Below are 25,289 nucleotides of genomic sequence, written 5' to 3' on the forward strand. Positions count from 1 at the left end.
CCACGTGCCAGGAGAGTGTCCTAGCCGCTGTGCTGTCACTGACAGGAGGCGGAAGCGAGGGACAAGCCAGGCCGCTTATCTCTGACCCCAGCTGGCGACAATCCCCAAATTTCCTCAAGGACCCGATCAGAAAAGTCACCACTGGCTCCTGTGTCAGGCCGGAGCATGACTGTGGGCGGCCACACGGCCATGCACTGGGGACGGGCCACATACCATGCTGTGTGAGGGCCTGCTCCAGGGGGGACACCACGTTGGACGGGGGTTTCAGTCGGATCACGTTGTTGGTGACGGAGAACGCCAGCTTCACAGTCTTGATCAGCAGCTGGCCCTGCCCGTGGCCATCTGCCCCGTCGCTAGGGAGCCAAGCGGAAACCAGAGATGACGGCCACATGCTGGCATTCACAACAACCTGTTCCCCCAAGTTAGCGCCCAGATCGTCAGGCGCCAGGACATGGGGAGCGTCCCCAGGCTCTCCAGGCCCAGAGTCCTACCTGCGGGGCTGTGCAGCCATCACCATGTCGATGGTGTCCACGCCGATGCCCATGATGTTGACGACGGTCTGGCCCGCTTCCGTGTAGGCCAGGCTGCAGATGCACAGCAGCTGCAGGCTCGGGGTGTGACTAGGAGAGACGCCCCGAGTTAGGGGCCCAGCTCGGCCACCTGACAGGTAAAGCCCTCGGTGGCTTCCCTCCCCTCGGAGACACCACGTAATGACGAGACCGTCAATTCTAAATGACCAGCAACGAGCAGGGATCCTGACTGAAATGACGATGGACCCACACTCTGGAGAGCCACTGCACGGGGCAGGGCGCTCGCCTCGCACGCAGCTGACCCAGGGGCCATCCTCGGTACCCCGTACGATCCTGTGAACCCCAAAGGAAACGATCCCTGCGTGCAGGGCCAGGAGTGAGCCCTGAGCACTGCTGGGTGTGGCCCCCACACCGGAAGCAGAAACACATCTCTACATCCTGGTTTGGGAAGAAAGCGCCAGAGCGATGAGAAAGAGCCAAGCCCAACAGCGCAGTGACACCCGCGAGTCCCCGCTGGGACGTGCTCCGGGGCCTCTGCATGGAATTTCAGGACAGGCCGACGTTTAGGACAGCCGTGGGGAGTGTGCTGCACGCGTGCGAGTGAGCCCATGGGGGACAACCTGGCCCCCTGCAGTGGCTGCTCTCCCCCAAAGGGGGAGGGAGAAAGCATCAGCCGAAACCTTGCACCCGGGGTGACCGAGCAGGCGCGCGGGGGGCGGGGACGGCCGGTCTCCCTACCTGCTGTGCAAGTCCGTCTCGTGGCACAGGTTGAGGATGGCATGAATCAGCTCCAGGATCAGGCAGCCTGGAGGCGGGGGACAGGGGGCACAGGGCTGGGCACGGCTCCGGGTCCAGGAGAGGAGGAGCCGTGCGGGGCAGCTGGGCACCCCGGGAGCCCTGGGAGCCCCCACCCAAGCCCCTTACCGATCTGCTCGCGCACGCCATGTGAGTTGTAGCGCCACTTGTGGTAGCTGGGGAGCATCTCCTTCAGCACGAACATGACGCAAGGCACCAGCCCTTGGCTCTGCGTGCTGCCCAGCTGCCCCTGCGAGGAACCAGGCCGAGAGCTCATCCCCAAGCCCAGGGATGAGGCTGCAAACCCCAGCCGGCACCGGGGAAAAAGCACCGGAACAGTCTGACTCAACAGGGCCACGTTGTGGCTCTCCCAGAAGAGACAGCAGGACGAGAAAGGCACTGTGACGCCACAAGAGTCAGGAGGAAGGCCAATTTCTCTCCTGGAAGGGAACAACACGACGCCCGCCACAGCCATGCAATGGACCCCCGCCAGGCTGTTTCACTTGGGGCGCCCCAGAGGGGGACGGTGCGAGCCCTCCCCTCCCCAAGGGACCCAGCCCAGCAGCCGAAAACCTCCACAACCCAACCAACGCCCTGCTCGAGGCCGCTCCCCAAGCGCTCGAGCTGGGCCTCACGCATGAGTGACCCTCTCCTGGACTACACGGCCGCATTTGCCCTGTGACACATCATAAGATACTCCCAACCCATTTCCAAGAGTACCACTCCACATGTGATGGGGTTCCAATAGTAGGCAACCAATCATAAGAGGGAAATATATATACATGTATATATATATATATTTTCAGATATATATATATTTTTCAGATATATATATATGAAAGTTTACATCACTCAACCTTTAACACTAATGTTTAACACTAATATCACTAATGTTAGTGATATCCTAAAGAAGGTCTTAACGGCCCCTGCCAAAATAAAACGATCTTCACACTGTTTCCTCTATGGATACTTTTTTGTAGCATTTTCAGCAGTTTTTCATAACAAACAACACAAAACATATTATTTCGGTTGTGCTTTGGGAAAGGGACATCCCAAATACGGTGCCGTCTCGTCTTGGAGCACTCCCCTCGAGGACTCTGGGAAGGGATCTCAAACAGCTGGACTCTCCACACCAAAATTGACCTGGCCAGCCCTCTACTCCCTGCCCCGCAGGCGGGCGGCTGCTCTGAGTCGGGCCGCCGGGGCCTGCAGACGAGTCTTACCTTGACCAGAGTGGTGACCAGCCGCAGAAAGGCAACCGTGACGGCGTACTCGCCCTGCGGCTGCTCACTGTTCATCAGGAGGTTCCCGTAGCCGCCGGCATTCATGCCCTCCGCGCTGGGGAGAGAGAATGTGGGACATGAGGGCCACGCCAAGGCCCAGCACACTAACCACAAACGCCATCCGAATGGCCTGGCTTCCGCCAAGGAACTTTGCAAAACCAGCTGCCTCCATAACCAAGAAACATTTAAGAACAGGGCCGGAGTGATAGCACAGCGGGTAAGGCGTCTGCCGTGCATACCGCTGACCTGAGTTCATCCCCGGAATTCCATATGGTCCCCTAAGCACCGCCGGGAATAATTCCCGAGTACAGAGCCAAGAATAACCCCTGAGCATCACTGGATGTGACCCAAAAAGCAAAAGAAAAAATAAATAAAAATAAATATTAAGAACATTTCTGGGCAGTCCCAACCGGGGCCGGTGCTCGGCTCCGGCCGGGTGCCCGTGCCTCTGCACAGCCGGTGGATGTGGAACGAGCGGGAACCAGAGACAGCTTTAGGATTTGGGGTTCCAGCAAGTGCTTGCACCCATGTATGGAGACTGTGAACTAACTTTGGCTACATGCTGTTCCAGGAAGGGAAATGATTCATTTTCCAACTTAAATCTTCTCGGACTTAATTACTATAATACAGAATGCGGCCGCGCGACATGTTATCACTTCATTCTCATCAGTGGAAAACTTATTATCAAATATTTCCTTGTTAATAGAGCTGTATTCTTGGGGGATAAATTCCAACAAAAATAGTGAGTCTGTTTTGAAACTCTAACAATAGTGAGTTGTGTGTTGAAATCTGGAATGTAATCAAGGTAAAGAGAAAAGGAAGTGAAATTATCACTCACGCACGGGGGGGGCGGTTGGGGGTGAGGGCTGGGATGTATACTGTTTTTTTTCTTTGTTTTTGCTTTTGTTTCTGTTTTGTTTTTGTTTTCATTGGTGGTGGAATAGGGGCACTGGTGAAGGGATGGGTGTTTGATCATTGTGTAACTGAGATATAAGCCTGAGAACTTTGTAACTTTCCACTTGGTGATTCAATAAAATAAATTAAAAAAAAAAAAAAGAACATTTCTGATCGCCCAAGAGGCTTAATAGATAGCAGGAAAACTATTTTGCTGCACGAGCAACAGAAAGCAAGAGGGACACTGAGGCAGGAGCCCAGAGCCTGCGCGCAGGACGTGCCAACTGGGTCAGGACAAGCAGGCAGCAGGAAGCAATACAGGACGACGACGCCTGAGGAAAGGGCGGGTGAGGCCGGAGGACAGTGGGCAGCACCCAGCCATGTGTGCAGCTGACCCAGGGCCAGGAATGAGCCCGAGCACAAAACCAGAAGTCAGCCCTAAGCAGAGCCGAGTACGCATGTGTGGGGTTAAGGGGCCGAGGCTGAGAGCAGAGACCCTGCAGGCTTCCTCTGAGCCGAGTTGCACTGCCAGGTAACTGTGACTGAGGGGCAGAGCACATGCCTGGCGTGTCGGAGGCCCTGGCTCCACCCTGGCACTGCACGGCCCCTGACCACAGCAGGTGCACACGCACTGCTGGCATGGCCCGTTGCAAAGCTCGAGACCCAGACACTCTGGATTCTCTAGGGCAGAAACTGGAGTCCCCTCATCTAAGCTGCTGAGAACATACAAGGCGCCCGGCGTGGCCTGACCGGCCCTTCCCCAGGGAGGACAGCTGTCTGCGTGTGCGAGTCCTACTCCCTGCTGTCCTCCACCTCAGCCACACGGCTGAACACGCGGGAGCAGAAAGAATAGCAGGAAAATTTCTTTAGATCCCTGAGCACAGGCTTTGATCCCCAGAATCCTCAGTTCAATCTCTAGAACACCTGGTCTCCCGAGAGCACCAGGAGTGAGCCCTGAGCACAGAGCTGGGAGTAGTTTCTGAACACTCTGGATACGGAGCCCAAGCCAAAGTAAAGGGGAGGGGAGGAGGGGAGGAGAGCAGGAGGGCGAGGGAAAGCAGAGAGGAGGGGGCGGCACGGAAGAAGAGCAGCCCAGGAGCAGGGAGCGAGTACAGCAGGGAGGATGCTGCCTTGCACGCAGCCAACCTGGGTTCAATCCCCAGCACCCCACATGGTTCCCGGAGCCCCACCAGGAGGGACACAAACGCAGAGCCAGGAGTGAGGCCCAAACACAACCAAGCACGACCCAAAATCAGAACAAAAATAATAATAAAAACCCCAAAGCCCAAAGTCAGCCCGAGCCTGAAACCTGCGTGGGACCCCGGAAAGCACAGCCTCACCTCAGCATCTGGCTCAGGCTGGAGACCTGGTGGGCCACGAACGGTAAAAAGCCCGTGTGACGAAGATCAGTCCAGACCTGGGGAGGGAAAGCGCGAGTCAGGGTCTGGCTTGCGGCTGGAGAGAGCACAGCCTTCAGGTGACCAGCCCGGGTCCAGTCCCCAGCAGCGCTCGGGGTCCTCCAAGTCCCGCCAGGAGCGATCCCTGAGCACATTCAGGAGTAAGCCCTGAGCACTGCCAGGTGTGGCCCCCAAGCCGAAACAAACAAGAACCCCAGAACACGTCTTATTTGTTAGGAGGACCTGAGGTCTCTCTCACCTTCGCTGGGTTTCGGGCAGCCAGGACGGTCAGGCAGCTGACACAAGACGCAATGACATCCACGGGCGGCGAGATGACGGTCGTCAGCCTGGGGAGGTGGGGGTGGGGGCACCGGGCTCAGCCAGACGGAAGTACGACTGTTCCCGTAACAGCCTCTCCAGCTCGCTCTCCCAAGGCCCTCCCCTCAGGAGGTACCGAAACAGATGTCCTCCTCCCCCCACCCCCCACGCCGGCCCAAGGGGACAGATGTCACACAAGGAACTCCCAGAGGACCAGGAGTGACCTTGAACCTGGCCACTCACCGCTGCAGAAGCATGTAGATGCGGGATGTGATGGGCAAGAGACCGTCTGCTATGGACAAATCTATACTGATGACCTTATGGACCAGATCGATGATGGGCTTGACCCGCTGGCAGTGCTGGATCACGTCTGGGGGGATAAAATGCCGATGGCAAACCGTCCCTCAGAGACCCTGAGCCCCGCAGCCTAGCAGGCGCGTCCGGCTGGTTGGGCCCGAGACACGGGCATCCCGGAGCCCGCTGCTCACCGGCAGTGGAGACCACGTGCAGCAGCATCTCGATCTCGCAGGTGAACAGGGCCCAGCTGCTGTAGGAGTACTCCCAGCGCACCAGGTACGCGCGGTCGTCCAGCATGACTTGGCCCACGGTGCCCTGAGGTATCCGAAGGTTGGTCTGACTCCCTAAACGCGAGGGGCACAGAAAGGACTTCAGTCGCTGGGAACGAAAAAGGAAAAGGCAACTCTGGTATCGGAGCAGTTATCTGGGGGGCTGTGGGCTCCCCCTGAGGTGCACAGGAGCTGACCCCGGCGCTGTGCTGAGGCAATTGTGTCGCTGTCTCCAGCCCAGGGTGACAATCATCATGCGGAGATACAGTTTGTCTTTCTGGTTACTTCAACTGCTCCAGATTTTTCCATCAAAAGCAAAACAAAACACCCTTCTGGTCATCTGGGGAAGGGAGTGTGTGTGTGAAGACAGCTGCACACAGAGCGGCCCCCTCCCGCCCCGCCAACAGCTCCGTGAAGACCATCCACAGGACGGGAGGTGCCGGGGACGCTGACCCTGGACAGGAACACCTGCTCCCCCTGCAGCTCGCACACCCAGACCACATGGGACGAGAACTCAGAACCAGCCACTCTTAACCCTGGCGGTAGGAAAATCAATTGCTACAACTTCGTTGCTGTCATCTTTTTTGGGTCACACCGGCGATGCACAGGGGTTGCTCCTGGCTCTGCACTCAGGAATTACTCCTGGCAGTGCTCAGGGGACCATATGGGATGCTGGGAATCGAACCCAGGTCGGCCACGTGCACGGCAAATGCCCTCCCGGCGTTTGTTCTGGACCAAATTGCTACAACTTTTCTCCACAACTTAATACGGCACCATCCAAGTTCTTTAATCACTGGTTTTTCTAAATCACATTAAAATATACACAACATAAAGTCTGCCACCTTATCCATGGTAAATGTCTTATTCCCACAAAAATCTACCATTTAAGTACACAGTCCTGGGCCCGCTGGGTGCACATTATGCAGTCATTAGCAACCATCCGCCCCACGACCTTCTCAATGGGCAAAACTGGAACTCTGGGCCCATTCTCCCAGCACTTCCCCTTCTGCCACCCCTAGGTGCCACCGACCATCAGCTGCTCCCACTTTCCATCACAAGGGCTCCTGACTGCTCGGATCACAGTATTTGTCCTTCCACAAATGTCTTATTCCACTTAGTGTAACTTAAACGTAAATTTCATCCACGTGTCCGAATTCACTTTCTAAGACTGAGATAATACGCTACAGCGTACTTATACACATGCACACGCACGCACACACACACACACACACACACACACACACACACACACACACACACACCCCTCAGATTTACTTACCCATGTCATCTGGCAGTGAAAAACTATTATAATTACAATTTGGAGGGGGGGGTTGTATTTTCTGGTGCTCAGGGCTTACTCCTGGCTGTGCTCAGGGACCACTCCTGGCAGGGTTTGGGACCGTATGGGATGCCAGGATCTAACAGGGGATAGAACCCAACTTAGCCACGTGCAAGGCAAGTGCCTTTACCCACCGTACTCTCTGACCCCCTATTTCAAATTTTGTGCTTTTACTTTCATGGGTTTTTTTCTAGTGTCAGAGACTGAACCCAGGGCTTCATGTATGTGAGACAAGTGCTCTCATACTGACCTACATTCTGGTTGGCTTTTTATTTTTTGAGGGGGCCTCCCTGTCGTGCGGGGGACCATCACGATTATCTGGTACCGATATCCACCCCGCACCTGCGCATGACAGGCACGCACACCAGCCCGCAGATCTCTGCCCCAGTTCAGATTTTTATTGTGTTAATCCTTTACCCCAACAGTCCCATGGTGAAGGCTGAAGCAGGAATGGATCAACTGCACACAGTGATATAATGATCCCCAGCAAAGATTTTATTTTTGGTCTCTGGGCCAATTCCAGCTGTGCTCAGGGATCAGGGGAGCTCGGAAGACCATAGAGGATGTCAGGCATCAAGCCTGGGAGAGCCGCGTCCAAGGCAAGCACCATCGCTCCAGCCCCTGCCGTCTGTACTCCCGAGACCCTTACATAACCTCAATGTCCTCAGAGAGGCCAAGAGCGAGGGCACTTGCCTTGCATACGATGACTCAGGATCCATCACTGGAATCGTATGTGGTCCCCTGAGCACTTCCAAAAGTGATCTCTGTGTACAGAGCCAGGAGTAAGCCCTGAGCACTGCCAGGTAGGGCCCAAAAATAATAATGAAAGGGAGAGAGAAAATATCAAGGGCCAGAGAGACAACAGGGGGACTCTGCCTCGTGCCCTGCATGTGCCAACTGCGGCTCTCTCCAACACCACAAGGTGCCCAGCACTGCCGGAAACAGCTCCACCCAGAGCCAGGAGCAGCCCCGGAGCAGCAGCGGGTGCGGTCCAAGTTTCCCCTCCCCCTTAAAACTCCAAACGTGATGAACCACCAAGAATGATCATCAGCCTGGAGAGACAGCACAGGGGCCAAGCCGAAGCCTTCAATGCAGCTGACCCGGGCTCCCTTCGGTACCACCCTGATCCTCGCAAGCATCGCCAGGAGTGATCCCGGAGCACTGTCGTGTTCGGCCAGCCGCCACAAAAATATCCTTGCAGAGAGACTTTGTGAGAGCACAAGGTCTAAGAGGATGCACACCGGAACCATAACATTACTTGATCGGGACAGCCCAGACCCTTCCAGGAGCGGTCCCTGAGCACAGAGCCAGGACTCATAGCCCAACCACCACCGGGTGGTGAAGGCTGAAACAGGAATGAAGCACCTGTATGTAACCCACCGCTACCTCACCCCCAAAAGACAGATGGCATAGATGAACTACTTAAAATATAGCTCTGTCAGCATTCCCTTCTTACAATGAACATGTTTTATCTGGGGGCCACACTGGGCGATGCTCAGGGGTTACTCCTGGCTCTGCACTCAGGAATCACTCCTGACGGAGCCATGGAACAAACACGGAAGGGCACGTGCAAGGCAAACACCCTACAGGCTGTCTTACTGCTCCGCCCCATCATGTGTTATTTTTTCCCCAGAAATATTAATTCTATTTAATTAATATCAAAGACAGTATACAATAAAAAATAAAGAAGGGGGCTGGAGTAATAGTACAGTAGGTAGGGCATTTGCCTTGCATGCAGTCAACTGGGTTCGATCCCTGGCATCCCATGTGATCCCCCAAGCACCGCCGGGAGTAATTCCTGAGTGCAGAGCCAGGAGTAACCCCTGAGCATTATGTGACCCAAGAAGCGGAGGGAAAAAAAAAAAAAGGAATCCAAGTTGAAAATGAAACTATGATTATTTGAAAATGCATTGATATATATAAAACCTTAAATAGTCAATTAGAAGACTATTGAATATTGAAGATAATTATTAGCAAAGTGGCTGTTACAAAATATATAAAACATGCGGCATTCCTATATGCAAATAAGAACAAGAAATTAATAAACCAACATTTAAAACTGAATTTAAAAGAATTCCTAAAAGTAAACTTAATAAAGGAGATGAAAGACTAATATCACAAATACTACAAAAATAGAAGACAAGGAACAAGATACATAAAGTTATTCCATGTATGTTGATGAAAGATCTAATGAAGATCTAAAGTAAAAATGTCCATTCTGCCCAAAGAATATGCAGATTTTATGCAATCTAAATCAAAATTCCACTGATATTTTAAAGCAAACAAAACAAAAATAATAATGTTTATGTGGAATCATAAAACTTTGAACAGGGGCTGGAGAGATAGCACAGCGGGTAGGGCGTTTGTCTTGCACGCGGCCGACCCGGGTTCAAATCCCAGCATCCCATATGGTCCCCTGAGCACGGCCAGGGGTAATTCCTGAGTGCAAAGCCAGGAGTGACCCCTGTGCATCGCTGGGTGTGACCCAAAAAGCAAAAAAAAAAAAAAAAATAAATAAAAAAAACCACAAACAAACTTTGAACAGCTAGAGCAATTCTAAAAAAAGAAAGCAAAATTAAAGCATGTTACCTGACTAAAAATCGTACTAATAAATAAGAGTAATAAAAATTGTGCAGTATCAGATTTAAAATACACAAACAGGTAGAATAAAATTAAAATCCTACAAACAGCCCACACATTTAATAGCAATTACTTTAACATGAGTTATTTTCTTAAGCAATCTATTGATGCATAAAGAGAGAAAGGACAATTAGCACTCAGCAAGGACAGAAGGAGCTACGCATCCTGTCTTAAGAACAGTAGGGACACAGAGCCGGGCTCTCACCGAGCGGGTAGAGGAGTTTGGATGTCTGCCTCCGCCACAGAGTTCCGTCTTCGTGAGAGATCACGTCGTGAGGCTTGTGCTTGTACAGCTCGTTGTAGAAAGACATCTTGTCCAAGAAACTGTACACCTGCACGACACAGGACACACACTCACTGGGGGCTGCGCCAGACTACCCGGGTGGATGCAGGCTGCTTACAGCCCCACTGTGACTTCGCCTGAAAGTGACTCTGTTCTCGCCAAGTCTCGACCACTCGTGAGTAAGGAACTCAGTCCCCAGGCGCGGGCTGCCTCTCCTCCTCAGCAGAGGTTTCCTGTCTTTTTATTCCTGGTTGTTGGACCACACCCACTCTGCTCAGGACCTACTCCTGCCTCTGCACTCAGAAATCACTCCTAGAGGGGCTTGGGGACCATAAGAGGAGCCAGGGACAGAACCCAGGTTGGTCACATGCAGGGCAAGGCCCTCGCCACTGGACTACTGGACTATCTCTCTAGACTGCCAATCCATGATTTAAAAAAAACTTTCTTTGTGGAGGTCACACCTGGCAGTGTCCAGGGGCCAGGCAGTACGGGGGCTACAAATTTAGCGTCTCGGACATTCAAGATGTGCTCTACCAATTCTGAAGGCAAATACCCAGCCCTAACAAAAAATACCTTGACAAAAATATTTAAATTTGGAGGCCAAGGGGATGGTTCAAAGGTGGCTCAAAGGGCGAGAGTGGTGGCATTGCACACAGGAGGCCTGGTCTCACCACTGGAAGCAACTCCCCTACACCAAGGAGGGACTGGCCTGCAAAACATGTCTGAAAAGAATAGGATTTTAATTTTACAGAACCGAGACGCTATGTAACTACAAACTAATTCTTGTTATGGTAGTGAAATTTCAACTGTAGCAAGCAAGGTTCTTCTTCTTCTTCTTCTTTTTTTTTTTTGGCTTTTTGGGTCACACCTGACGATACTCAGGAGTTTACTCCTGACTCTGCACTCAGGAATTACTCCTGGCAGTGCTTGGGGGACCCTATGGGATATCAGGGATAGAACCTGGGTTGGCCGCGTGCAAGGCAAATGCCCTCCCTGCTGGACTATCACTCAGGCCTCGCAAAAGAGATTTTTAAAACAATGCCCCGCCCTCTTTAAGCAACCAAATGAGCAACCTACCTTTTTGGCAGTAGATTTCCCTGACACAAGGGCTCGTAACAACTGCAGAAGTGGTGAGAGAAGATGGGGAAACATCCCGCATACACTGTCCAGAATGATTCCAAGGCCAGAGGTTGGCTCCTAGTAGTAGAAAGGGAAAAATAATTAATCCTCCTTCATATTATTCACAAGTAACACTTCTTCAAATTATCCAGAGATCATTAGGAAATCTAAAATGAATCCTTTCCACTGATAGTATTGCTCTCTAGGAATTCCAGACTTTAATATTCCCACTGAGAAGGACTCAACACCTGCTTCACTGGGACGTGAAGTGGCTCTTACTGCGCCTGACTGCACTGATCCATCCTCCATCCTTCATCCCACCATCCTGCCATCCGTCCATTCATCCATCCTCCCATCTATCCATGTTCCCATCCATCCATCCTTCTATCCCCCAACCATCCTTCCTCCATCCTTCCATCTACCCATTCATCGATCCACTCATTCATCCATCTATTCTCCCATCCATCCATTCATCCTCCCATCCTCTCACCATCCTACCATCCATCATCCACCCTCCCACCATCCTCCCAACCCCAACCAACCATCCACCTAGCCTCCCATCCACCCATCTATCCTCCCATTCATCCTTCCTTTTATTTATCCATTTTCTCATCTATACATTCTCCCTCACCCATCTATCCATCCATCCAAACAGGTATCTATCCATCCTCCTAACTATCCATCCATCCATCCATCCATCCATCCATCCATCCAACCATCCACCCAGCCATCTATCCGTCCACCCACCCACCCTTCCATCCATCCATCCATCCATCCATCCATCCATCCATCCCTCTTCCCAACTATCCATCTACCCATCCACCCATCCATCTTCCCAACTATCCATCTACCCATTCACCCATCCATCTTCCCAACTATCCATCTTCCCATCCATCCATCCATCCATCCATCCATCCATCCATCCATCCATCCATCTTCCCACCCATCCATCTTCCCAACTATCCACCCATCCACCTACAGGTCACCTCTCCCTCTTCTCTTCACTTGGTGCCCTTCTGGGATACGCAAACCTCTCAGCAAGCTGTCAGCACTTGCTACTACCCATAAGCCACAGATCCCTCATCTTACACTGTTTCCCAGGACTCCCCAGGAATCCTGTGTTCCAATGAGCAAACCCCGCCTACAGAGGAGGCCGGGATGGCTAGGAGGCCTGAGGTTCCGCCTTGCAGCACGAGACCGAGACTGTCCAGAGCACTCTCTACTGTCTAGGCCTGAGCATCCCAATAGTGTATGGACATCCCCCCGCCCCCCTGGAAACACGACAGCCATGTGCGCAAGCACAACAAACCACAGATATCTGCAAAACAAAGGGAAGTGGGGCTGCGGGACGGTTGGACAGGCGACACTGTAAGGGAAAACAACTGTGCTCGTGAGCTGCCCAGATGGGGAGCTGCTGTCGGTGTGAAGACTGTGAGGAACCCCGAACAGCAAAGGCACGACACTCGTGGTCCCTAGGGTACAGCTGGCTGAAGAGGCCTGGAGCCAGAGTGACACTCGACACTCGGCGTGGAGGAAGGGCAGCCAACCTTGACCAGCAAGTCACTTCCCTCTCGAGCACGACCTCTCCTCACAGACGCGAGGGCAGGCATGAAAGCATGTGCTTGGTAAATGCACACGAAGACTAGGTGAGAAAATGCACGATAACGCTCAGAACAGGACCTGCTGCAGGGCACCTCAGAGCAGGGCTGCCTCCGACCGACTCACCGTTCCCCAGAACAGCTCCGGGAGAGAAGGATCTGTCAGGACCTCGCATGCAGTGTCAATCACATCCTGGCAGGAGAGGGGCAGGAAAACGGCTTAATTTTTGCAGTGGTAAAAAAATAGAAAGAAAAAAGGTTTTTTTTTTTATCCTACACAGGTTGTGGGATTGATGGCTGTGTATGCCTAAAACTCACCTAGGAATAATTTTCTAAACCATGATGGTTTGTGGTTTTTTTTTTTTTTTTTTTTTTTTTGCTTTTTGGGTCACACCGGGCGATGCTCAGGGGTTACTCCTGGCTCTGCACTCAGGAATTACTCCTGGAAGTGCTCAGGGGACCATACATACGGGATGCTGGGAATCAAACCCGGGTTGGCCTGCGTGCAAGGCAAACGCCCTCCCCGCTGTGCTATTGCTCCAGCCCCCTAAACCATGATGTTTTATAAAATTAAAATAATTTGCTTTTGGTTTTTGGGCCACACCCAGCGATGTGTGCAATTTGGACCACTCCTGGCTCTGCACTCAGGAATCACTCCTGGTGGTGCTCGGAAGACCCCATGGGATGGGAGGGGTTGAACCCGGGTTGGTCATGTGCAAAGTAAGTGCCTACCCGTTGTACCACACTCTGGCCCACTCCACTCCAACTTTTAATTAAAAGTACCTCACTTAAAAAGTGCTTGTGGGCTGGAGTGACAGTACAGGAGGGAGGGCGTTTGCCTTGCATGTAGCCAACCTGGGTTTGATCCCTGAGCAGCACCGCCAGGAGTCATTCCTGGGCACAGAGCCAGGAGTAACCCCTGACCATTGCTGGCTGTGACCCAAAAAGCCAAAAAGCCAAAAAAAAAAAAAAAAAACAAAGACCCAAAACCTGCTCATAACATATGCATACAGGCAAAAACTAAACTCCATTAGGAAACAACATATACACTGTAATTCCCATCTAAAGAATGAGTCCGTCCCTTGGAGGCTGGGCCACCCTGCCGCAGGCCAGCAGCAGCTCTGACATCCCGTCAGTACGACACATCACATCTACCGTAGCAGAGATAAGACTAAACGCCACCACCGGTGTGTTCCAGCATTCCACAGGGGCAGCTGATTGCGGGAGCGCTGAGGGAGGCCGGGCACTGACCTGCTGATTGCCCAGCGTGTGCAGCTCCAGGGAGGTGAGGACGAAAGACAGGAGCCCATAGACACACATGCAGGCCGTGCTGGTGGTGCACTGGAACGGCAAAGGGGGCAGTGAGCACTCTGCATGCGACTTGGCCCGGCCCGGCCCCGCCCACCACACCAACGCCCTATTGATACCATCTCCACGGACCCCACGGGGAACCCAGAGCCTCCTCTTTCCCGAATTCAGACCCAAGATCAGGAAGACAAAGGGAGGAAAGACAAAGCAAGAACAACCAACCAAAAACCCCTACAAAGAGCACAAAAGTCAAGAATGAAATCGAAAGGGAGTCAGCCAACTGCACCGGCCGGAAGGAGAGAGCGGCCTGTGCAGCTCTGCACTGTCTGAGAAGCCCCGACGCTACCCCTGGGGCTGCTGGCTAAGACTTCCCTCGGCAGGTCCAATTAGGCGCCACCCAAACCAGGGCCGAAAAACACACTGAGGGTTTCCGAGCCGCCTTCTGCCTGCCGGGTAAGCCGACGGGAAGAATGCTCCAGCCCACAGGGCCGGGGCACACCAACGGCACAGCACTGTGGATGGCGAAGACGCCGACAGCCGCCTCAGACCGCACTCACAACTAACTGGATCACTGTGTCCGTGGCCACTTCCAAGGCCCTGCGCTCCAGTTCCCTGGTGTGTGAAACAGGACTAGGGTCCCTACTGCAAAAAGGTGCCGGGGGCTGAAGAGAAACGCCTCACACGGAGCTCTCTGAACGGCCGGCAGCATCTGGGCCTCAGTGTGACTGCCCCCAGGCCCGGGCCCGCCCTCTGCCCGCTCGGCAGCTCTCCACCACAGGCCCGAGCCTCACATCATTTCCCCCGCTGGCCAGCGAGCGGAGCAGACGGGTCAGGTACTGAAAGGCGTTCAGCTGGATGGCCGTGCCCCCCATCTTCCGGACAACGCTGCTGGTCTCATCGGGATTCAGGGTGTGTCGGAGGAGCGCCCAGGCCAGGAGCACCGGCGCATGATGGGAGATGTCCCCAAAGGTCAACATCAACGAGTCCATATCCTATGAGGAGAACAGCACGTCTGCGTCAATACAGACAGGAGCGAGGGTCCTGCAGGGTGTCACCTGCTCACCACACACATGGCACGCACGGCACACGCCCAGCCCCGGAGCTGCCTCTCGCCCACACGGAGTCTTTATCCACGAGAGCAGCCTCTCTCGCCCGCCCTGAGCTGATCTCCCTCAAACCCTTGGTGCTGCGGGGCCCAAACCCAACACTGAGCCCCGGCCCTGTATTATGTCCCTCCAGTAACTCCCTCCGGGGCCCACAATGCTCTTTTCCTGACTTTACACGGGCTTCTAAGTCTACAGATGTAGCACTGTCGTCCCATTGTTCATCCATTTGTGCAGCAGGCACCAGTCACGTCTCCATGGTGAGACTTGCTGTTACTGTTTCTGGCATATCGAATACGCCACGGGTAGCTTGCCAGGCTCTGCCATGAGGGTGGCATACTCTCGGTAGCTTGCCGGGCTCTTTGAGAGGGATGGAGGAATTGAACCTGGTCGGCTGTGTGCAAGGCAAATGCCCTACCCGCTGTGCTATTGCTCCAGCCCATAGATATAGATATATATATATTTTTTGGTCACACCCAGTGATGCTCAGGGCTCCTGGCTCTGCACTCAGGAATTACTCCTTGAAGTACTAAGGGAACACCGGATGGGATGCCAGGGATCGAACCTGGGACAGCCACGTGCAAGGCAAATGCCCAACTCACTATACTCTGGCTCCCTACAGATTTTCAAATGCAAACTTTCTCTGATCTTGTCTCTACTTACTGGTTACAGCGGCACTAACTTTGATGCTGCTTCTCTCTTTTTTCCCAGTGGGATCACACCCAGCAGTGCTCAGGGTTTAGTCCTGGTTCTGCACTCAGGGGTCATTCCTGGTGGGGCTCGGGTGGCCATGTGAGGTGTCAGGAATAAATCCAGGTCAGGCATGAGCAAGGTAAATACTCACCCCACTGTGCTAGAGCTCCGCCCTGAAACTTTCGAGGCTTTGATATACAGTTACTGCAGCGTCCCCACCACCAGCACCAAAGGGCCTACGATGCTCTACCACTGTCCAACATCTGCTCCAGCTCTGTTCATTCTCACAGTGCAGACCCTCCATGACCACCTCTGTGGAGACCACTGACTGAACCTTCTCCCCACTCCCAATCCCACCAAAGCTACCCTACAGGACAGACTACACGTCTTGATGGCAGTTTGGCAAACCATACTCCTGACGGCAAACCCTCTGCAGAAAAGCATTTGTTCCCCAATCACCTGACAGATAAGCCCGTCCTGGGCGAACTGGTGAAGCTCTCGTCTGTCATCCAAAGCACACTTATGCAGGGACTCGATATCCATGCCTTCCACCAGGATGAGGGCACTGAAGTAGCTGGAAAGCAAGAACGGTCTCATGGGTAAAGCCAGCTGAACTCCATTAGGAAGGCAAAGGCCGGAGAGACAGCACAGCAGGTAAGGAGCCTGCCCTGCACATGGCTGACCCAGGTCAACACCCAGCATCCCATCCCACATGGTCCCCTGACCCCCATAGGGAGTAATTCCAGAGAGAATTGGGAGTAACCCAAGTACCGCAGGATATAGCCCAAAAAACAAAAAGAAAAAGAAAATCAAACATAAGCTATTTCAATATAAAAAAACAGTTACAAACAATTTCCCAATCTTTTTCGCATGACGACTCGGAAGTGCAGGATGCACTTTATACTCAGAGCACATCCAACCTGCCGAGGGGCTTTCTTAGTGCTCAGCAGTCACATGGCTGGTTCCTGCCCAGGACAAGACAGAACCGTATAAAGGTTTATCTGCTCTGGTGCTCGGCTGTTCACAGATGGGCTCGACCTCAGAACACAGACAAAGTTCTTTGGTGGCCTTGGGAGACTGGTTCTGGAAACCCCTTCAGATATCAAGAGCAAATGGCAAATATCTGCACCTAACCTAGGACTGGCACGATAGCACAGCGGGTAGGGCGTTTGCTTTGCATGTGGCAGACCCGGGTTCGAATCCTCCTTCCCTACTGAGAGTATCCCGCCTGCATGGCAGAGCCTGGCAAGCTCCCCGTGGCGTATTCAATATGCCAAAAACAGTAACAACAAGTCTCACAATGGAGACGTTACTGGTGCCCGCTCAAGCAAATAGATGAACCCATGTACTTCTTCCTGGCACTTTTGGCACTTAACCTCTAGATTAGTTAAGATATCCAAAGTGGGCCCGAGTGATAGTACAACAGGGAAAGCATTTGCCTGGCGTCCCATATGATCGCCAAGGCCTCCAGGAGTGATCCTGAATACAGAGCCAGGAGTCTGCCCTTAGTACCACCAGATGTGGCCCAAAAACAACAACAAAAATCTAAGAGCAATAAAAATACTGTGTAAACAGCCAAACTGTGTCATATAGGGTAAAATGTCAAGGGAGTCTGTCCAGCAGCTGGAGAGATTGGAGAGAGCATTATAGGGTGGGAGTGCACTGGCCTTACATGTAGCCAACCCAGGTTCAATGCCCAGCACCCTATATGGTCCTCTGAGCGCGGGTGATTCCTGAGCACTGCCAGGTGTGGTCCAAAAATTAAAGAAATAAAAGGAAAAGTACCAAAAAACATAGAAAGTCTGTCCGTGCACATGGCCATCATAGGCCTGACTACACACTAGAGTAACTGCTTATCTGATGCCATCAGTAGATTCTTGGAAATTTCGCCTTTAAGCAAAAGGAAATACAAATGAAACCAATTTTACCGTATCATCGAACTCCTAATTTGAGATCCAAAACACTTAAAGCAATATTAAGCTAACTGCTATCCCCAGCTTTCAGGGAGCTTGCTCCAGCCGAGGGTCCCAAGCTACTGGACTGTCCTCCTGCACAGTGAGGCAGGAGTCCACCCAACACACACACACGCTAACACGCAGCGACTATACAGGGGGGCGCCATCACGCTGCTGTGCACGTGCTGTCTGGGGTTCGGATCTGAGGCTGGAAGAAGCCGTGGCTGTGCGGGAGCAGACCCACCAGCAGCCTCTCGGGCTCCGAGCAGGCCAGGGCACACAGCTCCCGGCAGACCCCTGACCTCACAACTGCTCAGCGCCTGCACATGACAGCTGCGCAACAAGGTTTTTGGCCAGCGTATAAACGCTTTACACGACAGAAGCCGGAACCGACATGATCCTTGGAGCCCGGTCCTTCCTGCCGGCAGTCTATAGCTGTGCGCCCTTGAACACGGCAGGATCGCCAGTCTCCCTCAGCCTCTCCGTGTCAAAAGTGCGCGCTCCCCTCACTGGACTAGGACAATTATCAACCCTCTCCAGAGGTTCGCAGACTTTGTTAGCCTACAGCCCCCTTTTAAGAAATAAAATCGGGGCTAGAGCGATAGCAGAGCGGAAAGGGCGTTTGCCTTGCACGTGGCCGACCGGGTTCAATTCCCAGCATCCCATATGGTCCCCCGAGCACTGCCAGGAGTAATTCCTGAGTGCAAAGCCAGGAGTAACCCCTGAGCATCGCTGGGTGTGACCCAAAAAGCAAAAAAAGAAAGAAAGAAAGAAAGAAAGAAAGAAAGAAAGAAAGAAAGAAAGAAAGAAAGAAAGAAAGAAAGAAAGAAAGAAAGAAAGAAAGAAAGAAAGAAAGAAAGAAAGTCATTCACAACCCACTGGGTATCTCCGTCTATTAGCAAACAAAAGGAACCCCCCACCCTGCTGCACCTGAGGCTCCTTGCCTTCCCTCCGCCCCATCCCAGCGACCCCCACCCAGAGGCCTACTTTGGAAAACTGTAGACTCGGTGGAAATCCCAGGACTCCGGCTCACGAAGACTTACCCGATTCTATCCACGAAAGGGTCCATGGACTCATCCACCAGGTGCCTGTTGGTCTGCCGGCTGCCAAACCCTCGCTCCTTAAACAGCTTGGTCAGGACCAGGAGGTCGCTGGGCGCCATCTCAAAGTACGCGTAGTAAAGGAAAATGATTTCTAGCAGCATCGACTGTTCACGAAGGCACTGGACAAACCAGCGAGACACCTGGCGTTCAGTCTGCGGAACCGGTGAAAAAAATGGGAGTCAGAGAAAATGTTTAAGCAACTTTCTGCAGCTGAAATAAAGTAATTTAAAAAACACAAATTTCAGGCCCCGCTCGCCGCCGAGATGTGATCCCGGGGGCCACACGTGTGCGGCCCCACCGCAGCTGCACGAGATGATTCCAGAGGCCAGTTAAACTACTTTTGATACCGGCACGGCAGCTCCTTGCAGAATGTCTCCACACTGAGAACTAAGCCGTGGTCCCATGCCTGCCCAGGAAGGGAACAGTTTCTCTCTCTCTCTCTCTCTCTCTCTCTCTCTCTCTCTCTCTCTCTCTCTCCCCCTCTCTCTCTCCCTCTCTCTCTCTCTCTCTCTCTCTCTCTCCCTCTCTCTCTCTCTCGCTCCTCTCTCTCTCTCTCTCTCTCTCTCTCTCTCTCTCTCTCTCTCTCTCTCTCTCTCTCTCTCTCTCTCTCTCTCTCTCGCCTTTTCCTTGCCGGCGGGTGAGGGGGAGGGGAGAGCGAGGCAACCGCCATGTTATGAAGACCACTAATGAGAGATACAATCTTGCAATGATCCAATTTCTGGAAGAAATTTCCCTGGACTTAGTTGCTAAAATACAGAAATCCAAAACCAATAGCGGCCGCGCAACTTCATATCTCTTCACCGCAGGCCTGACTCTGATGGGGAACGCCTAACAATAATAGTGAGTTTTTTGTTGAAATGTTGAATGTAACCAAAGTAAAAAGAAAGTAAAGTGAAACTTATCAGTTGGGGTGGGGGAGGGATGGGAGGTATAATGGTTGTTTCAGCATTGTATAACTGAGACTTAAGCCTGAAAGCATTGTAATTTTCCACATGGTGATTCAATAAAAAACTAAATACATAAATTTAAAAAATTTAAAAAGAAAAAAACCACAAGCTTCCCTGGAGGGGAGAGAGTACAGCAGGGAGGGCGCTCAGTCTGCAAGCGCTGACCCAGGTTCAATCCCTGCCAGCCCATCAAGTCCCCGGCCCGGGGGCTGGAGTGATAGCATAGCGGGGAGGGCATTTGCCTTGCACGCGGCCAACCCGTGTTCAATTCCCAGCATCCCAGATAGTCCCCCAGCACCACCAGGAGTGGGCCAGGAGTAACTCCTGTGCATCGTTAGGTGTGACCCAAAAAACCAAAAAAAAAAAAAAAAAGTCCCCAGCCCAAGCTCTGCTTGGTATGACCAAAAAATGAAAATTAAAAAAATCTCCAGAGGGGAGAGGACTGAGCTGAATTCACATCTCAGGTTGAGATGTAGACGAATTTCCTAACAGAGGTGCTGAACCAATTTTCAAGTAATGCACAAATGGACAGAAATTTTCCAGAGTGCAAGAGGAGCCAGGGAGAGACTCCAAGGGAGCCCACGTCTGGCCCTGACCCCTGGCACTGCTTGGCTACCACAGGCATTACCAAGAATTACTCCCGGGGATGGAGAGAGAGTACAGTGGCTAGGGTACTTGCTTTGCAGTTGGTAAACCCAGGTTTGATCCCCGGTACAACATACGGTCCCGTGAAACTCACCAGGAGTGATTCCTGAGCACAGAGCCACAAGTAAGTCCTGAGCACTGCCATGAGTGGCCCAAATTCTAAGGGGATTAAAAAAAAAACAAACAAAAAACCCCTCCAAATCCTACTCCTAAAGCACCGCACCAGAACTGTTAGATGTGGCCTAAAAACAAACCAAACAAAAAAATGGGCGGGCAAACTTTGTTTGGGGGCCATACTTAGCAGTGCTCAGTGACCAGTGCTCAGAGACTCCTCCTGGGGCTCAGAGCCCCTGGGGTTGGGATCACAGCAAGCACTCGGTGCATTGAGCAATGACTCAAGCCCCAGAGTCCTAACATGCGTAATGCCAGGGGTCAATCCTGGGTTGAGCACGGACAACACAAGTGCTTTACGCCATGTTCTACTGTGTTTTTTTTTTAACCCACTGGGTTTCATCTTTACATGCAAGAACATGGTATGAGGCCAGAGCAACAAGGCAGAGGGGAGGTGTCTGCCTTACACGTACAGCACACAGCACTCCCCCAAGCCCTGCCAGGGGTGATCCCTGCGTGCAAAGCCAGGAGTAAGCCCTGAGCACCGCGGGTTGTGGTGCCAAAACCAAAATAAAAACCAAGAACATAGTGGGTCTTTCCATTTGGCCGTGGTTTCTCTGAAAGGACACTTTAATTTCAGAAGTGTCTTCATTTACATACAGAATTGTCATCTAAGTTCAGTCTTTGGAAATGTGTGAGGTTTGTTCTGCTTGTTCTTTTCGGCATGTTGGGGGGTAGGGTTTGGGCCACACAGGCAGTGTTCAAAACTGACTCCTGGCTCTGTGCTCAGGGATCAGCTTAGACTGTGCTGGACTCCTGGTGGCTTGGGTGAGCACACGGGGTGTTGCGGATTGAACCCGGGTCAGTGGTGTGCAAGTCAAACACCCAATTCTGGTCCAATGTGTGTGTAGTTGTTTTGTTTGTTTAGTTGCGCAACACTCAGCGATGCTCAGAGGTTATTCCGGGATCTGCACTTAGGAAACTATTCTTTTTGGTGCTCGGGAGACCATATGGAATGCTGGTGATTGAACCTGCGTCCTCTGCGTGCAAGGCAGGCGCCTGACCCACTGCACTATCAATCTGGCTGGCAGCGTGTTTTACTGATGGAGAAGGAGGTCAGTGGTGTGCAGGGGATGCTGGGTGGTGGGGATGAACCAGGGCCTTCAGAACACAAAGTGTGTACTACTGCTCCAGTCCAGAAATTTCTGCTTTCGTTACTATTCTAAGTGACCCGTTTTCTTTTACTTACGAGTCTAAGCAGCTGTGATCTATGCTTTACTTGAACTGTTTCTCCAGCCCTAGTTGAATTGTTTTAATAAACATAATTTTAAAATACATGTGGGGGCTGAAAAGATAGGACAGCAGGTACCTAGCTTCGATACCTGGCACTACTCAGAACCCTTGAGCACTGACAAGAGTGATCAGTGAGCGCAGAGCCAGGAGTAAGCCCTGAGCATCACCAGTAAGCACCACCAAAAATGAGTCACGGTGGGTGAAATAATCAGACGGTATCTTACACTTAAAAGACAACATAAGAGAGAGGGTAAAGTAATAGTACAGTGGGTAGGATGTTTGTCCTGCACATGGTCAACCTGGGTTCGAGCCCCAGCACTCCACATGGTCCCTGAAGCACCACCTGTAGTAATCTCTGAGTGCAGAGCCAGGAGTACCCTTGGAGCATGGCCAAGTATGGCCCCCCCAAAAAAGAAAAGATAATGATACAGATGCTTAGAGTTAATAGGGAATAATTCCATTTGAAGCTATATAAGCAGACAAGAAGAAATACAATTCCAGGAGCTCACAGAGGGCACATAAACACGTACCATGAGGTTCCCATGTGTCTCCCACGTGGGCGCTTCTGTCCTACACAGCTCCTCAAACTGCTGCCTGTACCTGGTGACTAGCTCCTTCTCCAACTTATCGACACAATCTGCATATTCAACCTAAAAAGCCAACAGAGTGGATTAATACCTAGAGTGAACTGTAAATGCTCAAATGAGAATGAACAATATGGACGCTTCTCAAAAAATTAGAAATTGAGCTTCCATTTGATCCAGCAATACCACTTCTGGGAATATATCCTGGAGAAGCAAAAAAGTATAGTCGAAATGACATCTGCACTTATATGTTCATTGCGGCACTGTTTACAATAGCCAGAAACTGGAAAAAAGCCGAGTGCCTAAGAACAGATGACTGGTTAAAGAAACTTTAGTACATCTATACAATGGAATACTATGCAGCTGTTAGAAAAGATGAAGTCATAAACTTTGCATATAAGTGGATCAACATGGAAAGTATCATGCTAAGTGAAATGAGCCAGAAAGAGAGGGACAGACATAGATTGCACTCATCTGTGGAATATAAAATAACAGAGTAGGAGACTAATACCCAAGAACAGTAATATATAATGCCAGGAGGTTGGCTCCATAGCTTGGAAGCTGGCCTCACATGCTGGGGAAAAGTCATCCCAGATAGAGAACCAGATAGAGAAGGGAAAATGTGATTGGAGATCCCGGGCGGGAAGGGAGATGCGTGCTGCAAGTAGACTAAAGACTGAACATGATGACCACTCAATACCCCTATTGCAAACCACAACACCCAAAAGGAGAGAGAGAGAGAGAACAAACTGGAATGCCCTGCCACAGAGGCGAGGTGGGGTGGAGGGATGGGATTGGGGGTGGGAGGGATACTGGATTCATTGGTGGTGGAGAATGGACACTGGTGGAGGGATGGGCTCTCGAACATTGCATGAGGGAAAAACAAGCACAAAAATGTGTGAATCTGTAACTGTACCCTCACTGTGACTCACTAATTAAAAAATAAATTTAAGGGGCCGGAGCGATAGCACAGCGGGTAGGGCGTTTGCCTTGCACGCGGCCGACCCCGGTTCGATCCCCGGCATCCCATATGGTCCCCCAAGCACCGCCAGGAGTAATTCCTGAGTGCAAAGCCAGGAGTAACCCCTGAGCATCGCTGGGTGTGACCCAAAAAAAAGCAAAAATAAATAAATAAATAATAAATAAAAAAATAATAATGGGGCTGGAACGATAGCACAGCGGGTAGGGCATTTGCCTTGCATGCAGCCGACCCAGTTTCGATTCCCAGCATCCCATATGGTCCCCTGAACACAGCCAGGGGTAATTCCTGCGTGCAGAGCCAGGAGTGACCCCTGTGCATCATCGGGTGTGAACCAAAAATAAATAAATAAATAAATAAATAAAAATAATTTAGAGGGGCTGAAGTGATAGCATAGCGGGTAGGGTGTTTGCCTTGCACACGGCTGACCCAGATTCGATTCCCAGCATCCCATATGGTCCCCCAAGCACCGCCAGGAGTAATTCCTGAGTGCATGAGCCAGGAGGAACCCCTGTGCATTGCCGGGTGTGACCCAAAAAGAAAAATAAAATAAGTTAGAGGGGCTGGAGCAATCGAACAGAGGGTAGGGCGTTTGCCTTGCACGAGGCCGACCCGGGTTTGATCCCCAGCATCCCATATGGTCCCCCGACACTGCCAGGAGTAATTCCTGAGTGTATGAGCAAGGAGGAACCCCTGTGCATCACCAGGTGTGACCCAAAAAGAAAAAAAATAAAAATAATTTAGAACTGCTGCATTTTACAGGGTGTAGAGTGAAGAAGCCTAATGTGCTTACCCTGTATGGGTGTCTTTCATCTTGGAAGTAAGTGAGAAGGTGCAACACACAACGAAGAATATAGGTTCTTTCTTCATAGTAATAATCCGCAATCTGTAAACACAAGGGTTCATGGGTCAGAGAAACGGGACTGTGTGGGCTTTCCCCCAGCGCCACATAGCGAGCCCTGAGCCCCACCAGGAGTGACCCCTGAGTGCAGAGCCCGGAGCCAGGCCAAGCAGAGCGAGGAGTCAGCCCTGAGCACTACTGGGTATGTGTTACCATCGCACCAGCCCCTTGGCCTGGCCAACAAAAAAGAACTGAGAATTCTGACGTCAATACCACCTTGCACAGAAGATACTAAATTTAGAGAGGTCACTTAAGGATGTGAAAGTTCTATTATACAGGCAATTACAAAAATAAAAACATCAGCCAGAACAAACGAAAGCTCAAGATGTTCATTAAATTAGGACACAAGGAGAGTCATGCAAGATAACTGAGATCACTAATGATACGAATGAATATGTTCCGTTGCGTGATTCATCTGGCTATGCAAGCAATACAGAAGAACACAACTGACACCTCGAATACATGAAAGTACACACAAAATTACAAGTTGTTTGTAACTAAGGCATCTGAGTCTCACTAAATACCAAACAGGAAACCACTTCAGAAGTCACAGCCAGGAGCGATAGCACAGCGGGTAGGGCGTTTGCCTTGCATGCAGCCGACCCGGGTTTGATTCCCAGCATCCCATATGGTCCCCTGAGCACCGCCAGGGGTAATTCCTGCGTGCAGAGCCAGGAGTAACCCCTGTGTATCGCTGGGTGTGACCCAAAAACCAAAAAAAAAGAAGTCACAGCCAAACTACATCCTATCTTTGGCTTTTGGGCCTCACTAGCAGTACTTTGGGGCATAAAACTTGGCGATGCTTGGGGAATCATTCAGTGCTCCGGGTCAAAGCCAGGGGTCTGGCATGGAAAGCAAACACCCTGTCCTCTGAGCTATTCCCCGGCCCCTCACAGTATATTTCAT

At 51.6% G+C, this 25,289-nt stretch overlaps 1 protein-coding gene across 1 annotated transcript in view; it reads right to left on the reverse strand.

Annotated features, from left to right (window-relative positions):
• Positions 1-25,289, reverse strand: part of NUP188 (nucleoporin 188) — a 52,910-nt gene that overhangs the window by 10,058 nt on the left and 17,563 nt on the right. Inside the window, exons 7-24 of the mRNA XM_055127295.1 lie at positions 24,276-24,368; positions 22,450-22,569; positions 18,864-19,075; positions 16,326-16,440; positions 14,862-15,062; positions 14,014-14,103; positions 12,890-12,955; positions 11,123-11,242; positions 9,968-10,094; positions 5,706-5,858; positions 5,461-5,587; positions 5,159-5,246; positions 4,843-4,919; positions 2,549-2,663; positions 1,455-1,575; positions 1,269-1,335; positions 492-620; positions 214-353 (exon numbers count right to left, since the gene is read on the reverse strand). Coding sequence (XP_054983270.1) covers positions 214-353; positions 492-620; positions 1,269-1,335; positions 1,455-1,575; positions 2,549-2,663; positions 4,843-4,919; positions 5,159-5,246; positions 5,461-5,587; positions 5,706-5,858; positions 9,968-10,094; positions 11,123-11,242; positions 12,890-12,955; positions 14,014-14,103; positions 14,862-15,062; positions 16,326-16,440; positions 18,864-19,075; positions 22,450-22,569; positions 24,276-24,368 — 2,161 coding nt within the window. The remainder of the gene's footprint in view (positions 1-213; positions 354-491; positions 621-1,268; positions 1,336-1,454; positions 1,576-2,548; positions 2,664-4,842; positions 4,920-5,158; positions 5,247-5,460; positions 5,588-5,705; positions 5,859-9,967; positions 10,095-11,122; positions 11,243-12,889; positions 12,956-14,013; positions 14,104-14,861; positions 15,063-16,325; positions 16,441-18,863; positions 19,076-22,449; positions 22,570-24,275; positions 24,369-25,289) is intronic.

The sequence above is a fragment of the Sorex araneus genome, chromosome 1 (genome assembly GCF_027595985.1).
Source record: "Sorex araneus isolate mSorAra2 chromosome 1, mSorAra2.pri, whole genome shotgun sequence".
NCBI classification, from domain to species: domain Eukaryota; kingdom Metazoa; phylum Chordata; class Mammalia; order Eulipotyphla; family Soricidae; genus Sorex; species Sorex araneus.